This window comes from Meles meles, chromosome X (assembly GCF_922984935.1).
Source record: "Meles meles chromosome X, mMelMel3.1 paternal haplotype, whole genome shotgun sequence".
Lineage (NCBI taxonomy): Eukaryota > Metazoa > Chordata > Mammalia > Carnivora > Mustelidae > Meles > Meles meles.
The window spans coordinates 7,050,559-7,063,100 of record NC_060087.1 but is presented as its reverse complement, the minus strand read 5'-3'; the positions used below and the strand labels follow the sequence as shown (position 1 = coordinate 7,063,100).

Sequence of the window (12,542 nt, the reverse complement as noted above, 5' to 3'; positions counted from 1 at the left end):
GTTTTTCATGATGGCATCCTATGAAAAGTCTTTTTTTTTTTTCTTGCATCATTTGGAATTGAGTAGATGGCAACAACAGAAAATCCAGTTAGCAGTGACTAAACCCATCAAGCGGTGTTTGTATCCTGCAAACCCGGGCACGGAGCTGTGTGCTCCAAGCCTGGGCAGCGGCTCAGAGAGGACCGCAGACCCCAGGCTCTTGCTTTCTCCCTGCTCTGCCATCTTCCCTGCGCTGCCTTTTTGCCACACACAGCACAGCTGCCCCGCCTCCATGCATCGTGCTCAAGTTACAGGTGAAAAGAGACGGATGCAGGGGAAACAGGGACAAAATTCTGTCCTTGTTTATGAGGAAAACAAAAAGCTTGCTTCGAAGGCCCACCTGGCAAACTCCCACTTGTGTCTCGGGGGCCAGATCCACATCACAAGGTCATGCCCAAGGAAAAAGAGGACTGAAAGACTGTTGGGCCGGGCACATGACCTTTCTGTGCAAAGTCAGTGTCTTGTTGACCTGAGTGTGTCCTCCCCATTGCCCAGTAATCGTTTACTGGTGTTCTGGTGGGCATACACTCATGGGCTCCGTCTCCATGCAAATGCCAAGGCAATGATTAAAGGGGAAGACAAGGAAGTCGTTTGTACCGACTAGGACTGTGTACCCCATATATCATCCCGATCGCTGTTTATGCCAAGCTAGAGACCACATGGGGTACCTGCCATTCTGCCTTCTTAACCGTCAAACCTCAAATACAAATCTGGCCCATTTCTAGACATAACATCGATCCTGGCCATAACATATGATGCTTGGCTGATATTGCCAAGTCCAAATAGTTTATCAGACGTTTGTAAGCAGGAAATGAAGTGTTTGTGGAGTATTAGCCCACCATTTCTCGTGTCCTGTTGATGACAGAGGCAAGAAAATAACAGTTCTGCTACCAATCCCATGAATATTGAAATTGGCAGCATGCTGCTGTCCTCATTTACAGTAAATTGGGTATTGACTTTTCAGGACAAACCCATTGGGCTTATAGTCAAAACAGGGTTAGCCTGCGTGGCTGTGAAAACAAGATGATTTTTTTCCGTCTGTGACATGCCTCTAAGTGGTATGTCAAGTTAATAACCCACAGAGGTGACATTTCCTCCCCGATCACAGCTACTTGCTTATTTTGAACACAAGTTTGCTTTCTACTTAATCCTCTATTGCAACACAGAAAAGACACCATCTTTTCTCCAGTGGTTGATAGAAAAGTAATTCAGTGAGCTATTTAGATTATGGGAGAATAAGCATTTCTCCACCACTCCCTGCCGGGTGATCGCACAGCGACAGCGGCCACACAGACGATCCTCAGGAGTTTTATGGAGCAGCTGGGCCTCCCCTGGCTCGGTGTCCCTGACTCATGCACAACCAAGTCACAGCACACGACACTAAATCTTGCATGCGGATATACTTCAGGAGACAGACGTATAAATACACATTGCAGAAAGAATGCTTTAAGGGCTCTATGGAGCCTTTCTGTCCCAACCCATGACTTAATGTATTGCCAGCCCACACGCACAGGTGTGTAGTCATGTTGGTGGAACTCAGTGAGCAAGAGACCAAGCCACCCTCATTGACTTTCTGCAACAAACATAGAAGTTGGACAAAATGAAGCCTAAAGCAATTCGAGTTTTCAAGTTGCCATTTTTACAAACTCTTCTCCCTCTGTGGGTTTGTTTAGGACTCCTCAGGCCTAATCAAAATTTAGAGCAGGAAAGAACTCTGCAATAGTGTGAACAGAGGTCGCTCCACATCTATAGAATACAATATGTTTCTCCTTTTGAAGTTAGGTTCTAGTATACAGAAGACTGGAAATAAAGGCCTGGATCGATTCTCCAAACCAGGGGTTGGCAAACTTTGACTATAAAGGGCCAGATGGTAAATATTTTAGGCATTGCAGGACATATGGTCCCAACTACTCAACTCTGCTAGTGCACAAAAGCAGCCACAGACAATACATAAATGAATGAGCCTGGCTGTGCTCCAATAAAACTTTATTTACAAAAACAGGCAGTGGGCCAGATTTGGCCCATAGCCATAGTTTGCCAAGCCCTGCTCTGAAATATTATTGCCAGTGCAAAGCATTCCCTGCCTCGTCTTTTTCTTGCTCACAAACTCTTCTCATAAAACCAGTTACTGAAATCAAGCTGGTAGATTTTGAGTCAACTTCAAATCATTATTTTGCTAGGATTTAGACTTCTCTGCTCCAGACTGTATTCGAGACATAAAACAGCAGCCTTCTCCAGTAATAAAGTTAAGCAAATGCCAAGGAACCATGTTTTCTTGGGGAAGGAAAATGTACTTCTTAGATAGGATTGACTGTTAATCATGTTCTTCTTGATTTGAAATATCACCTATAAAACTGAAAGATGAGAGCAAAATAGGGCCACACTAATAAGGTGTTTTTTTTTAAATAAGGCATCAAAACTTCTAATGAGAGAAAATCTTCAAACAATTATTTGGCTGGGTTTGTTATAGGATAACAAACATCGGTATTTTTCCAATCGGGTGTGTAAATATAAGAATACGTGACCTCACGTAGCTCAGAGGTTGGCAGACCTTGGCTCGTAGGCCAAATCTAGCCCTCACCTCTTTTTATCAATAAAGTTTTACTGGAATCTGCGCACGTCCATATGAATACGAATTGCCAAGGCTGCCTTCATAGTGCAGCAGCAGAGTTGAAAGGACAAAGAATGTATGGCCCGCAAAACCTAAAATATTTTGTGAGATTAAGAGTCATTTATGGTTTGTCTCCCTCCCAATCCCATCTTGTTTCATTTACTCTTCTCCTATCCCCCTACCCCCCCATAAGAGACTATGGACTCTGAAAAACAACCTGAGGGTTTTGAAGGGTCAGGGGTGGGAGGTTGGGGCAACCTGAGGGTTTTGAAGGGTCAGGGGTGGGAGGTTGGGGGAACAGGTGGTGGGTAATGGGGAGGGCACGTTTTGCATGGAGCACTGGGTGTTGTGCAAAAAGAATGAATACTGTTACACTGAAAAAATAAATAAAATGAAAAAAAAAAAAAAACCTAAAATATTTCCCACCTAGCCCTTTATAGGAAAAGTTTGCCATCTCTCCAGTGTGGGTGAAATCACCGAAGTTCATCTTGTTTGCTTTTTGTTTAATATTTTTTTTCATGGATAAGAGTATTATTTGCTTAACCTCCTAAATGTACTTTCATGATAAATAGAGATACGTCCCTACTGGCTGGCTGAAGTCACGCTGCCCTTTAATGACAGCAGCGACCAGCCAACCAGACGTTGGTGCTTTGGATCGGGGTCACCACCTCTGTGCTAGTGGTCCTGATGGACCTGTGTAGAAAGGCTTGCTTTGACAGGCTTTTGTCCATGTCTCTTCTGAAATGTGTCCCGGAGGTACCTGCTTTTTGGCTGATGAGCGTTCTTGATCCCCCTCCCCCACTCCCAGCTCCCAACCCTCCTACAATTAGAGAAGAGCTCTGCACCGCTTCCTACGACACCATCACCGTTCACTGGACCTCCGATGATGAGTTCAGCGTGGTTTCCTATGAGCTCCAGTACACCATATTCACCGGACAAGCCAATGTCGTTAGTGAGTATCACGCCCTCTATCGATTTCTCTGTTTGGTGACTGTCTTCTGTTAGATGGCAATTCTAAATTGAAGCGTCAAGGTAAGACAAGGAAGGAAAGGATTCACAATAGGCATTGGCTACATTTCCTCACCAAGAGGATGATCGCATTCACTTGTACTATACTAGCAAAAATAGCGGGCCAAAGAGTGATAAAAATAGTGATCTCTAACAGTCCACACGGATGAGTCTTACAAACATACACTTAAGAGAAAGAAGCAGGAAATAAAAGAACACATGCAGTATACACTCATAATTTAAAGATAAAAAGGGAAACCATTTTGTGGGGCGGGGGTGCCTGGGTGGCTCAGTAGGTTAAGTGTCCCAACTCTTTGATTTTGGCTCAGATCGTGATCTCAGGGTCGTGGGATCAAGCCCTGCGTTGAGCTCCGTGCTTACTGGGGAATCTGACTTGCACATGTGCTCGCTCGCTCTCAAATACATAAATCTTTAAAAAAACCTGTTTTGTTTAGAGATACATACATAGGTGTAAAAATGATAAATGAAAGAGAGGATGATGGTTACTTCCCGGATGGGAGGGGAGTGGCACCACTGAGAAGCAGTATACAGGGGCTCATGGGGTTAACTACTTTCTGGGTGAGAGTTACACGATTTAGTGAGTTTATCCTACATTTAGTATTACGTACTTCTCTGAGTGTTATTTCACAACGTGAAAAAAGAATTTAATAAAGCAGATAGCCGAACAGTGCCCAATACCACATCCCATTTGGAGGAGAGCAGGCCCGTTGTTTAAAATGTTAGTCATTGGCCCCCACCTGGGAAGAATTTCAGACCTTACCTGAAACACAGAGAAACCCTTCTCTCCCTGGGGCCTATGAGCTATCTGGTATCAGAGACAGGTTGATGAGCTCAGAGAACCCTAGTTGCTGGCCAGAGCGGTGGTAACCAAGCAGTCTCGCCTCCCTACCCCTACGGTTACTCAAATTGAGTTGAGTAAATGGGAGAGGACCAGAAGAAGTGGCTTTTCGGGGAAGCAAGTTTGAAACTTCTTTAGCAAATGGAAAGAGAACATATCAAAGTAGAACAGAATAGAATAGAATAGCAGTCACTTTTCAACAAAGAAATATTTTGAATAAATCCATATCAACTGAATGTGCTTTTATTACTTACACGTCTTCTCCCTTAAGCACGCTGTTCTTTCCTAGCACAAGGAATTCTGAGGTACCTGATGCTTAAAAAAGAAATTAAATTTAGGATTAATTAAAAGAGGGGGGGGGAAAAGAGGGATGCGTGAAGAACCCCACCTCCAAGTAACTAGCATTGCCGGCTCATACCAACAAACAGACCCCCCGGCCTCCTTAGATCCTCGTTTCCCAGTCTTCCTTCCTCAACCCTCTGACCTTCCACTCCCTAATTGGCCTGCCTTGGAAGGCTTTATTAAAATCTTACCATTTTCCAGGAATGTGTAAGGAGGAAAAAAAAAATCATGAAATGTTGCTAACCTCTGTGGCCAGCTGCCTGAGTAAGAGGGCAGACATGGTGGGTGAAAATGTCTTGGGGGAAATGATGGTTTAACTAAGTTTTGAAAGAGAGTGGGTGCATATCAGCAAGCTAAGGGGAATGCCAGGCAGCCACATGATCGGGGGCAAACCTGTGGAGACGGAGAAAGGCAAGGCATTTTCTGAGACACTCTCTACTCAAGCCTGGCTGGAGAATTGAGTGGGGAAGGGGAGATGGGGGGAAATGAAGACAGAGAAATAGAACTGGGACTCAAACCCATCTAGGTCTCGTTCCAGAAAGCACATGTTCTTAATTACCAGTCTCTTAATCCTCACCCACAGTAAAGACCTAGACCACAGAGGGCCACTCGGGCAACACAGTGTGGGATTTTTCCCCACCCAGAGGAGCAGTGCGATCAGATATAGGGTTAGAAGCCCCCTCAGGCAGTGCTGTGGGAGATAGAGTGGAACAGGGCAAAACCGGAAGCAAAGACATGAGCTTGGAGGTCTGTAATATTTCACAGAGGCAGAGATGGCCGGGACCCGCCAGTGGCAGCAGCGCCCATGAAGGTTAGGAAAAGATCAATTCCAGAAGAGACTTCTCCACCTCTGACCCATATCCCCAGCAAACACCATTACTGTCTCCAGCTGTTGCAAGTGCTGTGGGGGGCAAGTCTAAACAGCACGGGCATATCAATGGTTTGCCATGGTTCGGCATCATTTTGCCCTCCTTTCAGGATTTTGGATTCTTCTGGTATTGCTCCTTATCCCTAGTTCTACGTGCATGAAGAAATACTAACCTCCCTAAAACCTTTCTTTTTAGTAAGTAATGCACGAACACTGTGTGATAATATATAAAATGTCTACGGTGACAATTGGATGTTTTTCAATATGGCAGCCCCAAAGCCCCAATATGGCAGTTCCAAAGTTACCTACTGCGCCAACTCCATTTCACAGGCATCCTTCCTGTGGTTGTCTGTTGATACAAAAGGATGCACAGACACTCACACACATCTAGAAATACATTTTTTAGGGACACAAAAGGTAGTGGGCCAAACACAGTTCTTTACCTTGCTTTGTTCACCCAGAATAATCTCTTTTGATTAACTCAGAAATAGCTGATCGGGGACCGTAAGTACATTTGCAAACCCACGATGCTAGGACTTTTGTCCTTTGCCATATTCTCTTTTTTTGGAAGCAGGTCACAGGTCTTGCCTGCGCTCAAGGAGGGTGAGAATTACATGAAGTCATGAATATATCACTGGGGAATCATGGGGGCTACCCAAGAGCGCATCTGCCATAGATAGTTCCGTCTTTCCTGAAGCGTCTTAAAGTGAATTTTTGTGGGCGTTGGGACACTACGTAGAGCCTTGGCCTAGACGGGCAGGCCCTGTATCAGTTGGCTTTTACTGATCAGCCAACAACCACAGAACCGAAGTAGCATTCAACAGTAAACATGTACTGCCTGTGTGTCTGGAATCAGGTGGGAGTCTGCTGGTCCCACTGACCTTGGTAAGGCTCTGTCAAGGTCATGCTGCAGATTGAGGCTGCCCCCTATTGTCCCACATGGGTGCATTCTCCTGGTGAGCGCAGGTGAGTGCAGCGCACGCCTGTAAGGACAGGCACACTTAAACATGTGCTTTGCAGGCCCCTAGGCCCCTGTCTTTGTCATGTTAGCTGATGTGCTAGAAGCCAAAGCAAGTTCCACGGGCGAGCCCAGAGTCAGAATGTGAGGGCCAGCAAGGTTGCTCCGCAAAGAGTGTGGATACGTGAGGAGCGAGGATGTGGAGCTGAAAGACGGTAGATACGCTCAGAACTTGGACTCAATCCCAGTGCTTCCCTCCACCACAACCCCCCACCAAATGAAAAGAAGAGACCTAGTGCCTAAAACTTGGGGTTTCTCTGGCTGACTTGGCTTCCATGCTGTTGGCATGAAAAATAATATCAAAACAAAAACATAGGAATGGAGTCGACGAGAAAAGGCCATGCCTTCAGAAACCCACCACCAGCGACTCCACTGAATTCAGAGCTCCATTCTCGGTGATTCCAGACACGGTGTTTTGTTCCCCAAAATGAGTTGCCACAAGAAGGTAAATGGGGATGACTTCTTGAAGGTGACAGACCTTGCTTGTGTGGCGCACCCATGTGGGAAAGGCTGTTCCTCCTGGGACCGGTGGAAATCAGGGAAACCGCACATGCCCATCTGACTGGACACTCTCATCAGCCCGTTAGTACCGGGAGCTGTTTGTCTCTAACGTCCACTAAACCAGCATAGTGAAGTCCTGAGGCCTACAGGATCGAACTGTAGCATGGAAAGAAAGAATAAATCTAAATAAAAAGAAAACGGACATGCAAAGACCTTCAAATTATTTTCTTCTTGACTATTATATATGTGTGTGATGGCTGAGAGGGACCTGGATTTGAATCCCAACTGTGGACCTCACTAGCTCCGTAATTTGGGGTGAATTACTCAACGTCCTCTGCGTCTGTTTCCTTGTCCGTAAGGAGAGGTGATGTTTTAACTTCCCATGGTTGAGATGATAAAAGTGTGGTCTGAGCCCCATGCTTGCCACAGTGTCAGCCCAGAGGTAGTCCAAGTTATTATTCCTACAAAAATACCGCGGCACTCACCCATCACTGCATTTTTTTTTTTAAAGCTGATATTTTGGGTCATGGGATAAAGGTCGGTCATGAAATTCGTGAGGGTTTTCTACACAATGGCATTTTATACATTCTTCAAGTGCAAGGCCTTCCCTGAATGTTGTTTGTCCATCTGTCCCGCCATTTGGAGGAATATCCTTTGCGGATGTCGGTACATTGAATGACGAGAGCTAATAGTAAAACTGTACAGAACGTTAGAAGACATAACAGCCCCAAACCAGCCACAGCCCCTCGTACCACTAGGAATCTTCGCTGCCTATAGGTCATGGTTCGTTCACTTGTCATAATGAATTCTAGTTAATTGCCCACAACTGACTTTGGTGAAGGAGAATTAGATAATATCTGTGAAGCTTTTGATCTTATAAAAAGGCTCTCCCTAATCAAATTCATATATTCAAATGCAAAATTAATGACACCATTAATTTTTTATTATGCACTCTTATTAGCAGACCTAGGCCTACAGATGTTAATGAATTGCTTATTAATAAGTAGATATGTATTTAATTTCACAACGTTTTTCATGTTTTTTTTCTGAAACCCCTTTCAGTGCACCATTTAAAATCCTAAACGGGGCCTTTTCCCAGCAGCCTACTTTTATTATTAGCCAAAGTCCAAAGATGCACTTCTCCAGGTCTCCATGGCGAGGTAGTTATCTGTATTTAATTAATCTTAGTCGATTTGAAAACATTCATGAGCAGTTATTAAACAGATACTATTTTTACAGAGAAGAAGGAAAAGGGTGTTCACTTCTGTCCGATCTGGTAGAAGAAACAAAGGACGTTTGAAGCCACACGCCGCCTCTCCGAAGGGTGTCCGTGTTGCATAATGTTTTATACAGAGTGTTTTACTGCAAGATGACTGTTGCTATACAAGGTTCTGAAATCCCAAATGTAATTAGGATCTTGTAATGAGCGGCGTTACGTAGGGAGATGCTTCTGACCCATTGTGAATGAGAACAAAATGTATAAGATGGAGAAACTCAATTAAGTTTCATTATGAACTAATTATCTCCCACATTCCATTGTTGCCTTAATACTGGAAGCCAAGTTAGAGAAGGTGGATATTGGAATATCCTCAAAGATGATTGAGAATGAATCGGGAGAAAGGTGAGTTTTCAGTCCAGGATGGTGCCACGGGTGTCTCGTAAAGAGATGCGTAAAACCCGGTCAGCGGCCCCAACATGGTGTGGTACCGAGGCAGAGAGGTCTGGCACTTGGCACCATATGCAAGACGTTAGGTGACGCTGGCCCAGGACCAACACTAGCAACGCAGTGACGGTGTCCTCGGAGACGCCCCACTTACTCCAGCCGCCAGAAGAAAATGGTCGCTGCTGCTTTCTTGGCATTTTTTAATCAACTTCTCAATTATTATCCTGGCAGCAGTAGTCACAGAAAGGTAAGCCGCCACAGAAATAGCGAGCGATCGCGAGAGCAGGTTGTCCCAGTATAAACGTGTCCAATCAAATTTTACCACTCCATCAACATTTTTGTTCTTTTAATCTTTGAGGGGAAAAAAACCATGCAACCTCTTCAAAGTCATCAGGATGGTCAGGGTCCCTTTTCTGTTTGGAAAAGGGTTCTGAAACATTAAATCTCTTTTGTTGGGTTTTAAGGCCAACTTGCTGTTCGTAGCAATTTCAGACATCTGCTTTATGATGTCGCTGAAAGCATTCCCCTACCACATTAAGCGCAGCTTTTTGGTCGTACAGTGATGTAAAGTTTATTGAAACATTTTTACATTTGCTTTCTTTGACCACAATCGTCATTTTCCTGTAACATGTGCAATGAAACGGGAACAGTGTAAACACAGTTGACGTCGATAGTGTTCCCGTTTGAGTCTACTGAATGCCGTTGCTGTGTTTGTCCGTGCTCGACCGCTGTTGACAAAGGTCTAGGAATATGAATGGATTATCCTGGGCCATAGAAAAAACTCATTGTTTTCGTTTTATTCCTGCTGGAAGATCACGATGAAATGTCTAAAGTGAGTCGCAGGCTTCTTGGGGCCCAGAACTCAGAGTTCAAAATGACCCTTCTTTGGTCGGATCCAAATCTGTGATTTGGCCTTGGTGCTATCCGGAAGCACCGAGCTTATGACAGCTGTATTCACGGAAAAGGTAAGGTGAAGAAGTAGCAAAAGGGAAATGTAGTAGGGAGAGCCCCGTGTTGCTGAGCCCCTGGTGGATGTTTTCCTGGGTCTCACATGAGTGAGCATGGGCGGGAGAACAGAGGGCTACGACTTGGGGGAGAACAGGGGGTGGGTGGGGGTGGGTGGTGCCTCAGTCGTCCTGCTCCGTCTCCAACACGAGTGCACACGCGCCTTGACCGCCTTCCGTGAGTCTCCCACGGTTCCCTTGCTTTATGCTGGCTTTGTCAACTCCGGCGGCGCTGCTGGTGAAATGTTCGCAGGTGGAGATGAAAAGAGGTGCCGGGAAGCGCACAGGGTCAGATTCGACCTTGTGAGTTTGTACATGTGTGTGTGAGTGTACGTATCTGTGACTCCCTGGAGGGTGTCTAACGAGACTGTGCCTCCAAGGTACAAATCAGACGAGGTGAAGTTTCACACTTGACCAAAGACTTCTAAGGTTCTTCTCAACGGTGCAGACCGGCAGGAGCAGTGTTTTAACCCAAAAGTTGGAGAAGGGATTTAGTAGGATCCAAAGACAGATGTCACGGGGCTGTGAATATCTTGGAATGCCATGCAGATATTTGTGGCTTGGTAGGGATCTGCACATGTGACTTTCCTTCTATAGAAATGTTTTATTACATTCTCAAAGAGGTGAGACCAAAGAAAGATTAAGGGACTGCTTCTTGGGATTACTGTAAGGTATAAGTTGCCTCCAGATCAAAAGAACTAACCCTTTGACTTGCAAATCCACTGAAAGGGAGAGAGTGGGGGGAGTTCGGAGCCCCTCAGGAAGTGGGGGGACTCAGCCCTCCACCAAGAACTGGTGAAGGAAATTCACCAGAGTCAGGAAACTTCGTGACAGCCAGTCACCAGGGGGCTGGGAAAAGGTTCTCTTTGAGTGGAGATTGATGGGTGGAGAGAGCAGCGCCGGGCCCGATACCAAAGAGACGTTTTCAGCATCAGCTGCAAAACGAAACGGGCCTCCTTTTCCCTACATGTTCTTCCAAAAGCATCGTAAATCCTCAGCCTGCCCCCCGCCCCAGCCCACATCCTGCAGAACACAGCCAGAGCTGCAGCCCCGCCGCACTAGGGACTACAGCTGGTCCGAATCCCTGTTCGTGCTTTTCTAAGAGCTACACTGGGCCCTGGCTGCCTGGGGGTGCCGCTGCTCCCCACTTCTCCTAGGGACAGGCTCCCGAGTTGGTTAACCGTGGCCACGCTAATGCTGGGAACGCCCGTGACCCTGGTGATCGCTTTCTTCGCTCCCCGGTCAGAAGTCGGGCCGTCTCTGCCGGCCTCACTCCTGCAGGGGTGGGGGAGTAGAGCTGTTCCTGGTGTCTCCTCCTGCCCAGATGAGAAGACTCTCTGGGGAACGTGCTCCCCTTGGCACTGACGGAGACCCAAGGCATCAACAGAAATCCTCGAGGCCTTGGAATGCCTCCTCTCGCACACTCTTATATTCCCACGAGGGAACCCATCCCATCTCTGCCAAGCCGCTCGGGCCTGGGTCCGGGGCAGGCTGAAGATGAGAGGCACAAAAGCGATCAACTATGTGGACATCCGTGGAACCAACTTCTCCTACGTGATTCAGGTCTCTTCTCGCCTGCTGTGAGGCTCAGACTTGATGAGATTCCGATTGAACAATCACACTCCTGAGTGTGGCTTAAGGGGGCCGGGGGCAGAACCTGTGGTGACTTGCGGCTTCCTTCTTTCTCCTCGCCACGACGTGTCGCGCACGGACGCCACGTGCAGCACGCCACTCAGGACTGCCTTGGCTGCTCCCGTGTTTACTGAGCAGAAGCTGCAATGTCATCATTTTCCTGGGGTTTTCCACTTGGGGCCCACAGCAGGACTATATAATAATAAATACAGGTCGGTCACCCGCTGTAGGCAGGAGACAGCCCTCCGGTTTATTAGCGGGCTCCCTCGGAGATGCAGAAGTGACAAAGAATTGTACCTTGTCTGCTTGGCTTCGCAGGTCTGTGTAACTCGGCCGACAGCTGGATGATCGTGCCCAACATCAAGCAGAACCACTACACGGTCCACGGTCTGCAGAGTGGCACCAAGTACATCTTCATTGTCAAGGCCATCAACCAGGCGGGCAGCCGCAGCAGTGAGCCTGGGAAGCTGAAGACAAACAGTAAGTGCCGCGAGCTCAGTAGAGCTGTTGCCTCCCTTCTGCTCTCCTTTTGGCCGCCTCTGTCCCCCTTTCTTTTCCTTCTGTCTGCCTCGGGCATCGTCGACAGGCCCAAGGAGCAAGTCAAGAGCCAGGGCGGTGGGGTGCAGTTGGCATCGGACACCTCTGGGGTCCCCAACTCTCTCGACCCTTAAGGGCTCTGAGTCCATCCACTTCTCTGCATCGACTTCAGACCCGCTCGCTCTTCTAACACATAATCCTGGAGGGGTTCTTGTGAGAATTAGAACAGATGTGTGTGTGTGTGTGTGTTTCATAATATGTGTGTGTGTGTGTACATAATATATAACATATATATATATTTGTGTTTTATATATTTATAAATATTTACTATTTTTATTTATATGTTTCTTATTTTATTTTTTATATAAAATTTATATATTATATAAAATCATATGAATATAAATTATATATATATATAGAGAGAGAGAGAGAGAGAGAGAGAGAGAGACCCTGATAGGTC

At 46.3% G+C, this 12,542-nt stretch overlaps 1 protein-coding gene across 4 annotated transcripts in view; it reads left to right on the top strand.

Moving 5' to 3' along the window:
* Positions 1–12,542, top strand: part of MID1 (midline 1) — a 339,535-nt gene that overhangs the window by 314,073 nt on the left and 12,920 nt on the right. For all 4 annotated transcript variants that reach the window (XM_045996151.1, XM_045996148.1, XM_045996152.1 and 1 more), the window contains exons 7-8: positions 3,459–3,602; positions 11,864–12,025. In XM_045996151.1, coding sequence (XP_045852107.1) covers positions 3,459–3,602; positions 11,864–12,025 — 306 coding nt within the window. The remainder of the gene's footprint in view (positions 1–3,458; positions 3,603–11,863; positions 12,026–12,542) is intronic.